Genomic DNA, 19,824 nt, shown 5'->3' on the forward strand with positions numbered 1-19,824 from the left:
GAGTCGGGTATAATTCCCACACTCCGTAAGCTCTACACGCCAAGGCCCCGCTGGTAATCAATTTGCTGGAAACTGCTGCGGGAGCTGGACGCCGGGTCGGGTGTGATTCCCGCACCTCCGTGTGATCTACACGTCCACGTCCCGCTAGTGATGATGACGTACGTTTCACAGGTAGCTTGGTCACATCAGTGACGCTATGGGGAGGCGGGCAGTATTTGAAGCAAACACTGTGCACTAATTAATTGAATAATTAACCTTGGATTGAGAGATGATCATCATTTGATCATCACGTAGAGTCATAGAGCAATATTGTTGTTATTATTTATAAACATTGTCACACCACGATTGCCTTAGAACTTGATATATAATCCAAATCACCACATAATAAGATATAATATATAAAAATAATCGAGGCCCTCCATACACATATAATTAAACATGGCTAAAAAATGGAATTAGGGTAATTATAGGGTAATTACTTAATCATCTCACATGGCTGACTCATGGTTACCTTTAATTAGTGAATAAAATCACATAATTGCTTGTCTTATATAGAACATGTGTCGCTGTCATGAAAACCCCTTCTCCCTACATGATTTAAACAGCGGTAATATCCCTGTTAGTGCGAAAATAATAAATATGATTTGGAAAGAGGGTTTGTGACCTGTTATTAAAATATACAGTGATAGTGATGAGAAATATACTAATTTGAAAAAAAAAAGGGGTTGGACCTTACATATGTTTAAAAGAGGGATGGCATGAGTCTCGCATATGTGGGTCTTTACCTATATGCCCTACTGATGTGTTTGGCATAATAACACATGAGGATATTAAAAAATTATAATAAAATACATAATAGTCCTAATATGTGCTCTAGTGTCTTATTATGCTACATATTCGTATAATTGTTCTGTTAATATGAAAACAGAGAATCATTTAACAATGGGAAAATAAAATGGTAGTGAGATGATATGTGGGAAACATAAATTAAAATAGTATTGTGATAAAAAAAATAGAAACAGGTAGGCCTAGAGTGATATAGGATTTTCTATAGTGTATCATAATTAGTCTGTGATAATGAAATTAATATTATAGTAGCAATAATAACAAAACGTATATCTAAGAAAATTACAGAAGTGTTAAGCAATGTATAATATATTGTGATGTTAGAAAAATAAAAAATAAAAACGAGTTTATTTTATATATATATATATATATATATATATAAAACAATTGTGTTATGTTCATAATTGACATAAAAAAACCTAGAAATGTATAAGATATATAATGTAAAGAATACTTGTAATAGGTGGGATTGTGATGGTTTGAAGTAGTATATATTGCAGTGTTCAATAACTAAACTAAATAAGGTGAAGACAAAAAAAGAAGGGCAATAGTAATTCTAGGCTATGTTATCCAAAAATGGTGAGTTGGACATGCGAGTGATACATGCTTGGCAACGTGACTGGATGATATAGTGATCCTTAGACATGTATAGTATGTTTTATAGGATGAGAGTGGTATGGAAGGTAAGATGCATAGTATGACGTTCTATGTGGATTATTGATTATACCTATAAGTAGAGGAAACTATGGTAATAATATAAGCATAGATACTATTCTCTCAATATACCTCCCATATAAAAGGGAGAGTGGAGTGAGAGAAGAAATAAGGGGAAACCTTAAGGAGAAATCTTCTGGGAGGAGATAGTAGTGATATCTAGACCTTAATTACGTGGGAAGAAAGGCCCCATAATTGATGTTTTCATTTAGGCCTTTAGGTGTCATTGTATCCAACTTTTTGCGGGTGGATCACCCTAAGACTCCTACCTTCGATCTCCTGCCCAAAGTGCACAAAAATCTGAGTAACCCCCCAAGCAGACCAATAGTATCTGGAATAGGGGCTGTGTCAGAGAAGGCCAGTATTTTCATAGACACTCATCTGCGCAAACATGTGACTGCCCTGCCCTCCTACACATGTGATACAGGAGACGTTATTGCAAAATTACATGATGTCAAACTGGAAGACAATTACATCTTAGTAGGCCTTGATGTAGAGTCATTGTACAGCAGCCATGAATAAATGGCTGGTTATAATCAGATCATTTAGTAGAGGATCGTTGTATAGTGGTAACATTGGTGTTTGTTATAGCCAATTCTGTGGCTTTGTTCTGTATCATATATAGAAACCATACGGGTTAGTCATGAGATCTGTTCATTAGTGATCAGACATTAATGATACCAGAATTTTTATAATTATGGGTGTCAAAATAAGATAGGGATCTATTTATGAACTCATAGGTGTTCTTATAATTAATACCCAATTAATCAATTTATTAGGTTCCTTATGCTTGTGAACCAGTTAGATTCTATACACATATGCATCTTCCCCATATTCGAATATCTGAATGTCAGACTCAAGCTGATGATATATGAGGTATGTGCCGTTCCATTGGATTAATCCCAATCTCTGCCTAAATGAACAAAAAGTGTCCTTTAATTAATAAATGTTATTAAACGTTTTTTAATTAGGTATGGTCCTCGCTGTATCAATCAAGTCCCATTGAAATATTGAAACGTTGTTCATACATCTTTGAATGACCTTTTATGTGCTGACAATATGTTCTGAAATGAAGAGGTATGTTTTTCACAACCTGTGCTTTTTGGTTCTCTTTTTTCCTCTTTCTTCATGTTATTTATTCTGTTTTCCTCCTCATGTTGCTATGTCATGTTCTTTTGATACCAATATGTCATGTTATATGTGAGTGTAAGATGCTTATTGCTATGTATTTGTTTTGACTTATTATTCTACAACTGTAGATTTTACCCCTGATGAAGTCTTGGAACAAGATGAAACGCGTTGGGTTATTTATCTATCTATTATCTGATGTTACCTCCGAATCTACAATAAGGAGAAGGAGGAAATCGTAATGATATATCTACGCTTTTTCCTCATCACTACAAACTGATTGTTCAAATTGTGCGACAAATGTAAATGTATCAACTCTGTATACTTATGAACATTTGTGTCGGGTTTATATATTGTTTTAATAAATTTTTATGTTAGTATTTGTTATCTGACGCAATTTATCTGGAGAGTACTGTAAGGGTCCGTTTTTAGGTAGGGCGTTGATATAACTCCCTTGGCGCCATCTCCTCTATTTCGTTTCATATTTTCACACATTTAGTTCCTCCTAACAGGGAACTTAGAGGATACAGGCAGTCATATAATTAATTAATTTTAGTGTTTTATTTGAAATAGCGCAGTGGGAGAGTAATTCTTGTCATATATATATATATATATATATATATATATAATAAACTCGTTTTTATTTTTTATTTTTCTAACATCACAATATATTATACACTGCTTAACACTTTTGTAATTTTCTTAGATATATGTTATGTTATTATTGCTACTATAATATTAATTTAATTATCACAGACTAATTATGATACACTATAGAAAATCCTATATCACTCTAGGCCTACCTGGTTCTATTTTTTTATCACAATACTATTTTAATTTATGTTTCCCACATATCATCTCACTACCATTTTATTTTCCCATTGTTAAATGATTCTCTGTTTTCATATTAACAGAACAATTATACGAATATGTAGCATAATAAGACACTAGAGCACATATTAGGACTATTATGTATTTTATTATAATTTTTTAATATCCTCATGTGTTATTATGCCAAACACATCAGTAGGGCATATAGATAAAGACCCACATATGCGAGACTCATGCCATCCCTCTTTTAAACATATGTAAGGTCAACCCCTTTTTTTTCAAATTAGTATATTTCTCATCAGTATCACTGTATATTTTAATATCAGGACACAAACCCTCTTTCCAAATCATATTTATTATTTTCGCACTAACAGGGATATTGCCGCTGTTTAAATCATGTAGGGAGAAGGGGTTTTCATGACAGCGACACATGTTCTATATAAGACATGCAATTATGTGATTTTATTCACTAATTAAAGGTAACCATGAGTCAGCCATGTGAGATGATTAAGTAATTACCCTATAATTACCCTAATTCCATTTTATAGCCATGTTTAATTATATGTGTATGGAGGGCCTCGATTATTTTTATATATTATATCTTATTATGTGGTGATTTGGATTATATATCAAGTTCTAAGGCAATCGTGGTGTGACAATGTTTATAAATAATAACAACAATATTGCTCTATGACTCTACGTGATGATCAAATGATGATCATCTCTCAATCCAAGGTTAATTATTCAATTAATTAGTGCACAGTGTTTGCTTCAAATACTGCCCGCCTCCCCATAGCGTCACTGATGTGACCAAGCTACCTGTGAAACGTACGTCATCATCACTAGCGGGACGTGGACGTGTAGATCACACGGAGGTGTGGGAATCACACCCGACCCGGCGTCCAGCTCCCGCAGCAGTTTCCAGCAAATTGATTACCAGCGGGGCCTTGGCGTGTAGAGCTTACGGAGTGCGGGAATTATACCCGACCCGGCGTCTGGCTCCTGCGAGCGGCTACCCGCTAATTGACGGAGATCTGACCCTGCTTAGTGACACGACAGATACAGAACCTACCAGGTACTCAGAGCCGCCCTCTCATCCACGGCTAGACATCTACAGGCCCCCCTGCAATGTGTTCTCACAACAGGGGAGGGGGGATGTAGAGCGTGGACAGCAAAAGCGGCTCGCACTGCTCTGTCCTTTCTGTCTCCAGGTGGATGGCCTTTCCCCGCTCTCATTGTCTCCATTCACTGCCTAGGTATTAACCTCGGCACATGGGACAACAGTAGAAAGGGAAACCGTCACTATACACCTGGGACTCTTTATCTCTCAGCTATTATATCTGGAAATAGTTAAGAAATCCTTTCACATGATTTGATAATATCAGCACATTTCAACAGCTGTTATAATTGACACTAAGTACCACTACATATTATATTAATCTGTGAAAAATTACCAAGTTTTTCTGTAGCAAACAGATAAAGGTATATTTGACAGGTTATGTGTCTTAAAAGAACTCCGGTGTGTTCGGTATTAACCATGGAACAGTCTCAAAACTAGAGACAGTTTAAGGATTTGTGTCACAGAATTGGGCATTAACCATGGAACAGTCTCCATATTAGAGACAGCTTAAAGAATTTGTGTTACAGAATTGATCCAATCAAAATAGAGATCAAATTATTGGCATCTGCATATTGGAACAGTCTCAATACTAGAGACAGCTTAAGCATTTGTGTTACAGAATTGATCCAATCAAATTATTGGCATCTATATATTAAAGTGCCACTATACCTTCCTGCGCAGGTTTTCTATTATGTGCGCCCGTTGGGATGAGGTCTTTTTTATCCATTCATTCTAACCATTTGATATGATCACTACTGAAGTATGTACTCTCTGATTGTGACGCATATCTTCCCATGTAAATCTGAAATTGTATTACTATGGAAAGAATCATTGAATGCTTGTAGTGATCAGTTGGATGCATACCCCGCAGACCTGTCCATGCTTTCTCTTTGAGAGAACAGGGACTACTTACCTATACTATTTACAATTTTTTTATAGTGTCCCTGTATATGATCAACAGTACTCTCTACGAAAGTTTTGAGACAGTGTATCTATTATCTACTCTCTTGCATAAATTGCTCCTTTTTGCCACAATTGTATCTCACCGTTATGGATACAAAATAATTTATCAAATTACATATGTATGACCACTGCAGTCTGGACAATAGACTGGCAGACGGAGTGTACACATGTTACAATTCATATTTATACTACCCTGGTATGAATCCACAAGGATGAGGAGTAAACTGGGAGATCTACACAGGGGTTCTCTTTGAGGTAATTATGAAACTTACCTCTGTGATTGGTATCAACTATTGTAACCTTTGAGCACAGAAAGCTTCTCTATGCAAACAGCTATTTATTCTTTTTAAAGAGCAGTCAATGTCAGACTCACGTCTGAGACTTGAGACTAATTAAGTCTTGCTAATGGGCGATATGGATAGCCATTACAGCACAATAAATTCTCAATAACATATCACTTAGCTTGACAACATATAATTGCCCCCACTATACTGGTAAATCAACCATTATCCAAATATTTTGAATTTGGGGCAATGACTTTACAAAGGTTTCACTCTCAGGCTGTTAAATATACCCACACGCCTGGATATAGAGATTTATTTTAAATGTCGAAATAAAAGTTAGATTTTACTAACTAATAATCATTTCAAAAGAGTGCGCCACACACTAAGCTCCTTTTTTAGTGTAGTACCCACTAGTGGTCCACACTAATTACTCTAGAAATATATACTGCAACTCCAGCTTAGTGGCGCACCTCCAACCCAACATAATTTTTGGCTTTTTCACAAAAGAAAGGCCAATTGATTTCTCTCACTGGTTGGTTCTTCTATAATTATACTGATAATTTTGTTGATTACCTGTGCACTGCCCTCTAGACTTTATTGTCTTCCCCTAGAGAAGAAAACTCACTGGGTTGAGTACAAGGATGGTTAGATATGCAGCACTTAGACTTGTTTCTATGTTAATTAAGTTACGGTCAGTGATCCATAAATTAATACGGAATGAGTATGCGCGTGACAAGGTTTATTTAGGTGCAATATATGTGACAATCGAACAGTCAAAATAACACAAAGACATAGGGCCTAATTCAGACCTGGACACTGTTGTGGCAGCGCTTACAGGCTGAAGCCCGGTGAAGTGTGCGCACGCGTAGCAGCCGGCCTGAGTGTGCGCACACAGTGAGATGCGACGGCATCTCACTTGTGCGATCGCCTCTGCCTGATTGACAGGGAGAGGCGGGATAGGGCGGCGGCTTTAAGGGAGCATCAACTCAGCGTTGGAGGGGGCACGGTCCGAACAAAGCAGGGGTGTTCAGACTTTTTGCGGCGCAGACCACGGCGGCTGCATGACATCACACGCAGCCACTGTGACCAGAAACATTGCGGGTAGCCGCCTGCCTTTGCAGCTAAGCTGCGTAGACAGAGGACTACTCTAAACATGCAAAAGCATCGTCGCTGCGCAATGCTTTCACATGTCTGGGGAGGGGGCCTGGGTCGGCATGCTGGGCGGACTTGCCCTGTGCTGGACGTTCCCTCGTATGTCTATATGTTTAAGAATTTGATTGTAGGTGTTCGTTTTTCCGCACATCTACGATCAGGTCTGAATTACTCCCCATAGAGTTATATGGTATGATCATCAACCAAACAATTTTTTTTATCCAATTCAAGTTCATAAGGGTAGTCACTGTTCAATTGTCACATATATTACACCTAAATAAGCCTTGCCATGCACGTACCCATGCTGTATTAATTTATACATCACTCACCGTAACATAATTGTGTAAGGTAATTAACTCAGAAACCGATGTGGAGTCTCTACAGAATGACTTAGTTAAACTGTAATTCTGGGCATCTAAATGGAAAATGAGGTTCAACATAGCAAAATGCAAAGTTATGCATTTTGGGACAAAAAACACACTTGCATCCTGCACTCTAGATGGAGAAAATCTAGGGGTAACTATGGTGGAAAAAGATTTGGGGGTGCTCATAGATCATAGGCTTAGTAACAGTACACAATGCCAAACTGCAGCAAAGAAGGCAAGTAAATTGCTTGTGTGCATTAAACGGGGCATTGAGACAAGGGATGAGGATGTAATTCTGCCGTTGTACAAATCATTGGTACGCCCACACCTGGAATATTGCGTTCAGTTCTGGGCTCCATATTACAAAAAGGATATCGGGGAACTAGAAAGAGTTCAAAGACGAGCTACTAAATTGATTAAAGGGTTAGAGACACTGGAATATGGGGAGAGGCTTACTAAATGAAACATGTATTCACTAGAAAAGAGGAGACTAAGAGGAGACATTATTAATATCTTCAAATATGTAAAGGGTCATTACAAGTAGTTAGCAGCGGATTTGTTTATTAAAAGAACTCTGTATAAGACGCGTGGGCACTCACTGAGGCTAGAAGAGAGAAAATTCCGTACAAAACGTAGGAAAGGGTTCTTCTCCGTAAGGGGAATAAAGATTTGGAACTAACTGCTGGAGAAGGTAGTAATGGTAGACTCTGTAATTGCATTCAAAAACGGTTTGGACAAATTTCTAACAGGAAAACATATCAAGGGCTTTAGCATTTAGCATATTGACATTAATATTCTGGGAGTGGTTGGAATCATTGCTGTAAATCGGTACTAAATCATTACTTTGGCATGCACAGTATAATATGAACAGATTAACGCAGAATACAGGTTGAACCCGATGGGCATTTTGCCTCTTTTCAACCTCACTGACTATGTAACTATAATTCACATAGAAACAAGTCAGAGCGCTGCATAAATAACAATCCTTGTGTTTTAAAAACTAGAATCTGATTGGTTGGTACTTTATCACAGTGCAAATTATCACTCTCTAAGGCTTGATAAATCTGGGCCTATATATTTCAGACATAAACTGTCCTGACCTTAACAATGGGCTTATTTGTACGCAGACCTTGGTTAAAGGTTATGCTTCTGAGAAGAAATCACATGGTTTCCAAAACCAAATGAAAGTATGAGGCAACTGGACAAACAAATCATCTTTACTTTTGCTGTTTTTTTTTGGCTTTGTGCATTCTATGACAGAGGATATAAAAGAATACATCTACAGTATAGCACAAAGGTAGTTCTGCAAGATCCTCTTTGGCGTAATGAATCAATATTTGCAACTCTCCATCTTATATGTTCTGCTGTGGACTCAAACATGGGTTCAACTGTCTTCAGGTGTCCAGTTGTAAGTATCAAGGGTGTAGCTACCAAAGGTGCAGGCAGTGCAGCTGCTATGGGGCCCAGAGCTGAGAGGGGCCCACCTTGCCTACTATAGTTACATGCATTTTATACATTTTGCAACATTTGGGTGGTACATAGGGGCCCTTACAATCTTTTGCCTCAGGGCCTACAATATATCTAGGTATGTTCCTGGAACTGCTCATTGTAATGTGGTATAAAATGAACTGGAGGGGATTATAATGTTATATAATGTGAACTTGTGCACTGTAATGTGGCACAATATGAAGTGGAGGCAGTATAATGTGGCATAATATGTACTGGGGGCACTGTAATGTGGCATAATATGAACTGGGAACACTGTATGTCATAATGTGAATTAGTGGTAATGTGTTGCATAATGTGTACAATGTGACCTAGGGCACTAGTATGGTTCATAAAATAAACTAGGGCACTTTTACTTGGTATAACATTAACTAAGGCACTACTATGGTTTAGAAAATGAACTAAGGCACTATGGGGTATAACAATAACTGCTGCAGAGAGGTGTCTAAAAGCATTGGGACAGTGGCTCCTTCAAAATGTTGCTATGGGGCCCACAAATTTCTGGCTACGCCCCTGGAAAGTATTGTGCTCCATTTCACATCCTTAGGTCTCTGCCCTGTTTTTACATACAGTATAAGAGCTGCTCATCCTTATATAACTGTATAACACATGAGCAGTGGCACATTAGGCTTATGTGCAATGTTTAAGGCTAAAAAATAATTCTGATGTGACGCATTATAATCTTTGATGAACATGTCCCCCAACTGAACAACAGTTCTGAGATTGTTGTGTGCATTAATTCTCTCCTGTCGAAAAAGGCTCATATGTTCTTGAAATAGGTAATGTTTCTGTAGATGGTAATTTAGTAACAAATTGAAACTTTGAACTAAAGCATAGCAGCCAATAATACATTTGATTTCATTGGCAAATTTTCTCTGCATTGATCAAAGTGATTTCATTTGAAAAGTTTATTGTGGGTTTCACTTTTATGTTCAAAAGGACAGTGTAACAGTCATGGAAGTTTGCTATACTAATACAGTTCTGTTAAAGGTTATTATGGGGAATCTCACATATGTTATTAGTACATTTTCATAATGTGAAGCTCGGAGAGGAAAGCTACGATACACAAGGTCTCAGGACCACAACCTGTGCAAAAGATTTTGGGGAAGAAAAAGAAAATATTACTAGTGCAAAAAAGTTGATGCAGTCAATTGCAAGCTCATATTTGGTCAATATTTTTGTTCAAAGGGAACTCCCAAGCAAAATATATGATATCATTATTCTCATTGGTCAGTGTGACCCAGTAAATACTGTTTAATGTTCCAGTGGACCTTTTCTAGAGTGAGACATTATCACTGTCTGCTATGTGGTAATGCAATTACTGGAGAGACCTTACTGTTATTTTGAATTTGAAATTTGTTAATATGAAAACAAAGGTTACTTGGTAAGTTTAGGGTTTGTCCACACTAACAAAATACTCCTAACACTATAATAGCATCCATCATATATACATCTCCGTAATTAATTTGTGCTGTTTGCAATTGTGTATATTAATTTGTGTTTTGTATTGGAAGTATAGAAGTATGTTTTTATGTGCGAATTATAAACATAGCAAAAATAAGGTATTGGTCTTTTAATTGATCTAAGTGTATCTCTTGCATTAACAATTTAAAATGTTGAGTCATGTGTGATCAATAAAGTTTTTAATTAGGGCCATGTTAATAGGAACTTTGCAGTTTTGTAATCAGGGATTACCATACCATAGGTAATTGTAGCTCGGTCACTGTTTATAATCTGAACATCAGTTCCCGGCTGGTTTATATGTACTAATTAGGCAGACAGACAGGCTCACACTGTACATTTGCAATTTTATAATACACCGTGTGCATATAAACTTACTCCTTACACAGTAGCTATAGAATGACGCTAATAAACATGTATATAGAAAAAACACCCTAGGCTCTGTTGACGGCACTTGTCAATTATCTTTTTTAATTGCTTTCACTTACAGCTTCCCCTCTTTTTGAAGCCCAGCATCTCCTGACTGCCCCGTCTCCTACCCTGACCCCTTCTGACTCTAATACCTATACAACATTTGTGAACCCAACTTTAGATTTCTTTGTTATTCAGTCACACTGTCCTTTACTACATTTCAAGATGCTGACATACCCGGGATTCAAACCCATTGTCTGTGGCATTGCAGTATGATAATCTATTCATTGAGCTATCTGCCCTTACATAGAGAGCTAGAGAATTTTAAGATAGAGAATTCTTACTATTTGAAGCTTACCTTGTACTTTGTGAAAAAATGATTAGCATTGCAGCTGAGCAGATCTATGTAGTGTGTGGCTGCAGAGATTGGATGTGTGGCTGCACACTACATATATCCGCTCAATTGCAAAGCTGATTTTTTTTTCTTTTACAAAGTACCAGTAGCTTCATATAGAATTCATATTTTTTATGCAGGATCAAATAGCTCAATAAGTAGGCTGTTTGATTATAATTCAACAGGTTATAGGTTTGAATCCTGGGTATGGCAGTATATTGAAATGTGTTATTTAATAAAGGGTCTTGTAACTGATTAACAATGATCTCTCAAGTTACAGATGTATCCTCATACACCGTTGCTCATAGCGCGCTATTTAGGGTCCTGAATCGCGAGTTGTAATAACGTTATGGCGTGCGTTGTGTCCCACGCCATGTATTACACATTTTCACCGCTAGGTGGCGAATGCTCCATGTTAAGCACGGTGCCGCGCGTTCACTAAGAGTAGAACACATCATATATTTACCTGGAGAGCCAGCTCATCTCGTCGTCAGCAGTGGCATAATGGTTACTGTGTCTGCTTGCAATGCGTGCATCCCGTGTTCGAATCCTGTTGAGACTAGAATTATTTTTTTTTGTGAATTTATTTAATGTCATTTTTTATTGAAAAAAAAATGGTGTGGGGTCCCCCCTCCAAAGCATAACCAGCCTCGGGCTTTTCGAGCCGGTCCTGGTTCTAAAAATCCGGGGGAAAAACGGACAGGGGATCCCCCGTATTTTTAAAACCAGCACTGGGCTCTGCGCCTGGTGCTGGTGCAAAAAATACGGGGGACAAAAAGAGTAGGGGTCCCCCGTATTTTTTACACCAGCATCGGGCTCCACTAGCTGGACAGATAATGCCACAGCCGGGGGTCACTTTTATACAGTGCCCTGCGGCCGTGGCATTAAATATCCAACTAGTCACCCCTGGCCGGGGTACCCTGGGGGAGTGGGGACCCCTTCAATCAAGGGGTCCCCCCCCCCAGCCACCCAAGGGCCAGGGGTGAAGCCCGAGGCTGTCCCCCCCATCCAAGGGCTACGGATGGGAGGCTGATAGCCTTGAGAAAAATGACAGAATATTGTTTTTTCCAGTAGTACTACAAGTCCCAGCAAGCCTCCCCCACAAGCTGGTACTTGGAGAACCACAAGTACCAGCATGCGGGAGAAAAACGGGCCCGCTGGTACCTGTAGTTCTACTGGAAAAAAAATATCCAAATAAAAACAGGAGACACACACCGTGACAGTAAAACTTTATTTCACACATGTCGACACACATACATACTTACCTATGTTGACCCGCCGACCGGCACGTCTCATCTCCGACGATCCGGGGTACCTGTGAAAAAAATTAGGCTCACCTGATCCAGGGTCCGGGAGATAATCCACGTACTTGGCAAAAAAATAAAACGACAAACCCGTGCCAGCGGACTGAAAGGGGTCCCATGTTGACACATGGGACCCCTTTCTCCGAATGCCGGGACCCCACGTGACTCCTGTCACTGAGGTCCCTTCAGCCAATCAGGAAGCGCTACTTCGTGGCGCTTACCTGATTGGCTGTCTCGCGTCTGAGGTCAGATGGCGCATCGCAAAGCCTCTCCATTACTTTCAATGGTGGGAACTTTCCGGGCAGCGGTGAGGTCACCTGCGGTCAGCGGCTGACCGCGGGTAATCCCACCGCTGACCGGAAAATTCCCACCATTGAAACTAATGGAGGGAGTTGTGCGATGCGCTTCTGTCACTTCAGAGGCGCATACAGCCAATCAGCAGAGTGCAAGGACGTTGCGCTCGCTGATTGGCTGAAGAGACACTTCTGTGACAGCAGTCATGGGGGTGTCTTTGCATTCGAGGAAAGGGGTCCCATGTGTAAACATGGGACCCCTTTCAGTCCGCTGGCACGGGTAATTGCGGTTTGTTTGTTTTTACAAGTCCGTGGATTATACTCTGGACCCTGGATCAGGTGAGTATAATTTTATTCACAGGTACCCCGGATTCTACAGTGACTAGGGAGACGTGGCAGTCGGCGGGTCAACATAGGTAAGTATGTATGTGTCGGCAGGTGTGAAATAAAGTTTTACTGTCGCGGTGTGTGTCTCCTGTTTTATTTAGGTATTTTTTTTCCAGTAGAACTACAGGTACCAGCGGGCCCGTTTTTCTCCCGCATGCTGATTCTTGTGGTTCTCCAAGTACCAGCTTGCGGGGGAGGCTTGCTGGGACTTGTAGTACTACTGGAAAAAACAATATTCTGTCATTTTTCTCAAGGCTATCAGCCTTCCATCCGCAGCCCTTGGATGGGGGGGACAGCCTCGGGCTTAACCCCTGGCCATTGGGTGGCTGGGGGGGACCCCTTGATTGAAGGGGTCCCCACTCCCCCAGGGTACCCCGGCCAGGGGTGACTAGTTGGATATTTAATGCCACGACCACAGGGCACTGTATAAAAGTGACCCCCGGCTGTGGCATTATCTGTCCAGCTAGTGGAGCCCGATGCTGGTGTAAAAAATACGGGGGACCCCTACTATTTTTGTCCCCCGTATTTTTTGCACCAGCACCAGGCGCAGAGCCCGGTGCTGGTTTTAAAAATACGGGGGATCCCCTGTCCGTTTTCCCCCCGGATTTTTAGAACCAGGACCGGCTCGAAGAGCCCAAGGCTGGTTATGCTTTGGAGGGGGGACCCCACGCCATTTTTTTCCGGGTTTTTCCCATTCCATTTAAAAAAAAAAAAAAAAATCTTTTTAAAAATATATAAATAATACTTGTGCCTCCAAAAAAGACAAACCAAGTACCTAATCCCTTCTAATATAAATATGGTTTGTACACAGACACCGGACAAAATCCGTTAATAGTACACCACATCAAAACACATCATATATTTACCTGGAGTACCAACTCATAACATGGTCAGCAGTGGCATAATGGTTACAGTGTCTGCTTGCAATGCGTGTATCCCGTGTTCGAATCCTGTTGAGACCGGAATTTTTTTTTTTTTTCTGGTGAATTTATTTTTATATATATTTTTTTAAATAAATACACTTGTTTGGTCTGTTTTTTCTTTCCCGCTGGGCTCCATTATGTTTTGTACACAGACACCGGATAAAATCCGTTATGGGTATACCACATTGCAGGCGGTGGGGAAGCAAATTCAGTTTGCACGCATTGTGGGCTACAGATTCAATCCACGGTTTGTGGACTGCATCCGGCGTCTTACTGTACATCAGGCAAAATGGCAGGGAGATGCTACGTTAGAGGGGAGCTTCTGATCCTGCTTAGGTGGCGGGACCGGCCATTTACTACGAACTCGGAGAAGCGGCGGGCTTACAATAAAGCCCGCCTTGAGATCCGAGCAAAATATGGCCAGTCCTGCAGCCTCAGGTCACTCCAGAGGAAGTGGAGTGATCTGGTCACCAGGGAGCCCAGGAAACTGGAATTACTGCGGCTGTCCCTGAGGAGTAAGTACAGTCCAGTACTGCACATTATTACTACTGTATTTAAGTAATGTACATTTCTCTAATGTCCTAGAGGATGCTGGGGTCCATTTAGTACCATGGGGTATAGACAGGTCTGTAGGAGCCATCGGCACTAAATGACTTTAAACGTGTGGGCTGGCCCCTCCCTCTATGCCCCTCCTCCAGATGTCAGTTTAGAAATTGTGCCTGGAGGAATCTGTTTGGATGGGCGACCATGTTAAGGTCGACAGTCATTAGGTCATTAGGTCGACCACTATTGGTCGACAGTGACATGGTCGACATGGACTCATGGTTGACACATGAAAATGGTCGACATGACAGGTCAGCATATGAAAGCTCTCCAGTGATGAATACTCACCACTCTTCTGACTTCTGGCTCTGTTAGGGGGTGGCGGCAGTGCTGCGGGAGTGAGCACTGGCCAGGCTTGGGCTATGTTCAGTACCCTCAGGAGCTAATGGTGTCCTGTCAGCGGAAGCAGAGCCATGGAACTTAATGAGAAGTTGGTTCCTACTTCATACCTCCCAACTTTCTTATGTTCTAAGGAAGGACACATGCGTGTTCGAACCCGCGTGCTCCCGAAAAGGGGATAGGGCCTATGAAAAGGGGCGTGGCTTCGCGGATGCCCCGCAATTGCTAGCCACGCTAAGCAGGGCAGCGAGATCTAGCATGCAGGCCAATGTAGCACCAGCGATAGCGATGCGCAGAGCTGCTCATCGCTATCGCAGTGGGAGGTACACACGGAGCGATCATGCGTAAAATCTAAGCAATCTAGTCAAATCTAAGTGATCGCTCCGTCAGTACCCCCCTTAAGTCCCACAAAGCAGGGAGACTTGCCAGCAGCATCCTCTAGGATGTTAGAGAAATACAGGCGTTCCGAAACATACAGTATCTGAGTGAGCCTAATAATGAGTATACTGTGAGATACTGTATGACATACTGTACAGTATGCTGTATCCGCAGTGGTGCATTCATGAACAAACTCCATATGCAGTAACCTTTTTGGTTGCTTTAAGAAATATCCTTCACAATATGGCTATCCCTGCCCCCCAGTCAAAACCTGTTTCTGTAGACACTAGTGTTCAATTAGCAGCAATTGAATGTGTATTCAGATTAAAGTGGATTAACTAGTGTCTGCAGAAATGGTGTTTGACTGGGGGGAGGGACAGCCATACAATACTTTATAGCAGTGATTTTCAACCTTTTTTTTAGTCACGGCACACCGAATAATATTTTAAAATTCCCAGGGCACACCATCAGTTCCCGACAGAAAAAAAACAAAAAACACACATTGGCCCTCACAGTAAAGAAAAATCCACACATACATTGGCCTACACAGTTGCTCCCCACATAAATCATGTTGCTCACACATAAATCAATCACATTTCTCCCCACATAAATCGTATTGCTCCCCACATTAATTATTCACATTGTTCCCCCCATAAATCCATATAAATCCTTATTCTCCCCACATAAATCTTATTGTTCCCCACAGGAGAAATAAAATAACAAATATTAGCCCCTACCGGTCAGCTGTCCTCCTCCCTGTCCCTCGGTTGCGGGCGTTCATAGTGGAGTGCTGCAAATACTGAGCAGGGGGCGGTTGGGCAGGTGTGGATGTGGGTTGGCAAGGAAAGCTGTGTATGCAGGCGGGAACTGGAAGATGTGTAAGCAGGCAAGTGGGCTGGCTGGGTGGTAGACACGGCAGCAGTGACCTATGATATCACACTGCCGCGTTTTCAAGTCATAGGTCACGGCCGGAGCATGACTGATCCTCTAAAAAGAGCCCGGGCCAACAGTTCACTCTGAAGGTGCAGGACACTGCTCTGGCTCGGCGGCACACCTTTCAACTGGTCACGGCACACTAGTGTGCCACGGCACACTGGTTGAAAAAGCCTGCTGTATAGTATACTGTAAATGACATTTCTTAGCAAACAGAAAGCCCTCCTTGTGATACATTTCTCTGTGAGTGAAAAATTGCACCAGCATATCAGCTCATACAGTAACTGTCAATTTTCAAAAACAGTCTGTACCATGACAGTTAGGAGCTGATTGGCAATGGCTGAAACATTACTTACCGAGTAACAATGCAGTGGTACTGATCATCAGGGCAGCGGGCGGCAGTGGAGCATAAACTGAGAGGAGCAGCTGCAGCAGTTTATCACTGCTGCTGGGCTGCCCCTGTCACCCCAGGATCAGAGTTGGCAGCAGGTGTTGTGGCAGCCTGGATGGTGTGCATGGCTTATTACACCTGCATTAAAATAAATGTTGCCAGCATGAGGGGTATCAAATGCAAAAAGGATATACAGCATATTCTCTTGCATACTGTATATCGTGTGCCTAAGTTCACGGCTCCCTTATATTATAAATTATCATATGTCACTTCAAATGCTGCCATAATATCTAAAAGGGGGAGCTCTGCCTGCTGTAATATCTAAAAGGGGACTCCACCTGCCGTAATGTCTAAAAGGGGGCTCCGCCTGCCATACTGTGTAAAAGGGGGCTCCACCTACATACTGTACTGTAGGGGTGTCCCTTATTCATGTTATGACACACATTAGTGCCCCTCATACACAAAGCCCACAGCAGTAGCACCCCTAATACACATAATGCCCACAGCAGTACCGCCCCTTATACAATGCCCACAGTAGTATTGCCCCTTATGCTATGGCCACTGTACTGTTAGTGCCCCTTATGTACAGTAGAGCCCATAAAAGAAATGCCCCCAGTAGTAGTGCCCTTTATGTCCCCAGGAGTGCCCCTTATGTCCCGCTTACCTGTGTTATCTTATCTTATCTTATCTATGTATGCTTACCTATGTTACCCTATGTCCAGCTTACCTATGTTGACCCGCCGACTGCCACGTCTCCCTCGTCACTGTAGAATCCGGGGTACCTGTGAATAAAATTATACTCACCTGATCCAGGGTCCAGAGTATAATCCACGGACTTGTAAAAAAAAAACGCAATTACCCGTGCCAGCGGACTGAAAGGGGTCCCATGTTTACACATGGGACCCCTTTCCTCGAATGCAAAGACACCCCCATGACTGCTGTCACAGAAGTGTCTCTTCAGCCAATCAGCGAGCGCAACGTCCTTGCACTCTGCTGATTGGCTGTATGCGCCTCTGAAGTGACAGAAGCGCATCGCACAACTCCCTCCATTAGTTTCAATGGTGGGAACTTTCCGGTCAGCGGTGGGGTTACCCGCGGTCAGCCGCTGACCGCGGGTGACCTCACCGCTGCCCGGAAAGTTCCCACCATTGAAAGTAATGGAGAGGCTTTGCGATGCGCTGTCTGACCTCAGACGCGAGACAGCCAATCAGGTGAGCGCCACGAAGTAGCGCTTCCTGATTGGCTGAAGGGGCCTCAGTGACAGGAGTCACGTGGGGTCCTGGCATTCGGAGAAAGGGGTCCCATGTGTCAACATGGGACCCCTTTCAGTCCGCTGGCACGGGTTTGTCGTTTTTTTTTTTTGCCAAGTACGTGGATTATCTCCCGGACCCTGGATCAGGTGAGCCTAATTTTTTTCACAGGTACCCCGGATCGTCGGAGACGAGACGTGCCAGTCGGCGGGTCAACATAGGTAAGTATGTATGTGTGTGTGTCGACATGTGTGAAATAAAGTTTTACTGTCACGGTGTGTGTCTCCTGTTTTTATTTGGATATTTTTTTTCCAGTAGAACTACAGGTACCAGCGGGCCCGTTTTTCTCCCGCATGCTGGTACTTGTGGTTCTCCAAGTACCAGCTTGCAGGGGAGGCTTGCTGGGACTTGTAGTACTACTGGAAAAAACAATATTCTGTCATTTTTCTCAAGGCTATCAGCCTCCCATCCGCAGCCCTTGGATGGGGGGGACAGCCTCGGGCTTCACCCCTGGCCCTTGGGTGGCTGGGGGGGGGCCCTTGATTGAAGGGGTCCCCACTCCCCCAGGGTACCCCGGCCAGGGGTGTCTAGTTGGATATTTAATGCCACGGCCGCAGGGCACTGTATAAAAATGACCCCCGGCTGTGGCATTATCTGTCCAGCTAGTGGAGCCCGATGCTGGTGTAAAAAATACGGGGGACCCCTACTCTTTTTGTCCCCCGTATTTTTTGCACCAGCACCAGGCGCAGAGCCTGGTGCTGGTTTTAAAAATATGGGGGATCCCCTGTCCGTTTTTTCCCCGGATTCTTAGAACCAGGACCGGCTCGAAGAGCCCGAGGCTGGTTATGCTTTGAAGGGGGGACCCCACGCATTTTTTTTCTGACTTTTCCCAAAAAAATAAATAATTCTGGTCCCGCTAGGATTCGAACCCGTCAGCCAATCAGCAGGTAGGGTCCGTTGGCTATTTGAGGCATTCGCCATAGAGTTTAGGAAAAACGACATCTGGTGGACAGAAAGTAGAATGCATGTTACAATTATAACGTGAAGTCACATTTACAACGCATCTTATAACGGGAGTTATAGCGCAAAGAGCTGGCGCGAGTTGCATGGCGCCCGCTATGCGGTACGCAGCAACGTGTATAGCAGGACATATCTGTAGGTGCATGAATGTGGTATAAAAAGGATTTGTATCCAAATCCAAGTTCTTGCAGTGGTCTATAAATGTGTTTGTGTATGTATGTATGTATGTATGTATGTATGTATGTATGTATGTATATATATATATATATATATATATATATGTACACACACTGCTCAAAAAAATAAAGGGAACACTTAAACAACACAATGTAACTCCAAGTCAATCACACTTCTGTGAAATCAAACTGTCCACTTAGGAAGCAACACTGATTGACAATCAATTTCACATGCTGTTGTGCAAATGGAATAGACAATAGGTGGAAATTATAGGCAATTAGCAAGACACCCCCAATAAAGGAGTTGTCCTGCAGGTGGTGACCACAGACCACTTCTCAGCTCCTATGCTTTCTGGCTGATGTTTTGGTCACTTTTGAAAGCTGGCGGTGCTTTCACTCTAGTAGTAGCATGAGACGGAGTCTACAACCCACACAAGTGGCTCAGGTAGTGCAGCTCATCCAGGATGGCACATCAATGCGAGTTGTGGCAAGAAGGTTTGCTGTGTCTGTCAGCGTAGTGTCCAGGGCATGGAGGCGCTACCAGGAGACAGGCCAGTACATCAGGAGATGTGGACGAGGCCATAGGAAGGCAACAACCCAGCAGCAGGACCGCTACCTCCACCTTTGTGCAAGGAGGAACAGGAGGAGCACT

General features: G+C 42.1%; 1 protein-coding gene and 1 long non-coding RNA gene across 2 annotated transcripts in view; both read left to right on the top strand.

The window, feature by feature from the left end:
- The first annotated feature begins 2,357 nt into the window (after positions 1-2,357).
- On the top strand, positions 2,358-2,979 carry LOC134944888 (uncharacterized). The gene is made up of 3 exons (XR_010181982.1): positions 2,358-2,436; positions 2,532-2,637; positions 2,820-2,979. It is a non-coding gene; the product is annotated as an uncharacterized LOC134944888 (long non-coding RNA).
- Positions 2,980-8,679: 5,700 nt separating this feature from the next.
- The window catches only part of LOC134910100 (complement C3-like), a 465,863-nt gene continuing 454,718 nt past the window's right edge, over positions 8,680-19,824 (top strand). Inside the window, exon 1 of the mRNA XM_063917765.1 lies at positions 8,680-8,811. Within this exon, the coding sequence (XP_063773835.1) occupies positions 8,729-8,811 (83 nt within the window). The 5' untranslated portion in view covers positions 8,680-8,728. The remainder of the gene's footprint in view (positions 8,812-19,824) is intronic.

Source organism: Pseudophryne corroboree, chromosome 1 (assembly GCF_028390025.1).
Source record: "Pseudophryne corroboree isolate aPseCor3 chromosome 1, aPseCor3.hap2, whole genome shotgun sequence".
Taxonomy (NCBI): Eukaryota; Metazoa; Chordata; class Amphibia; order Anura; family Myobatrachidae; genus Pseudophryne; species Pseudophryne corroboree.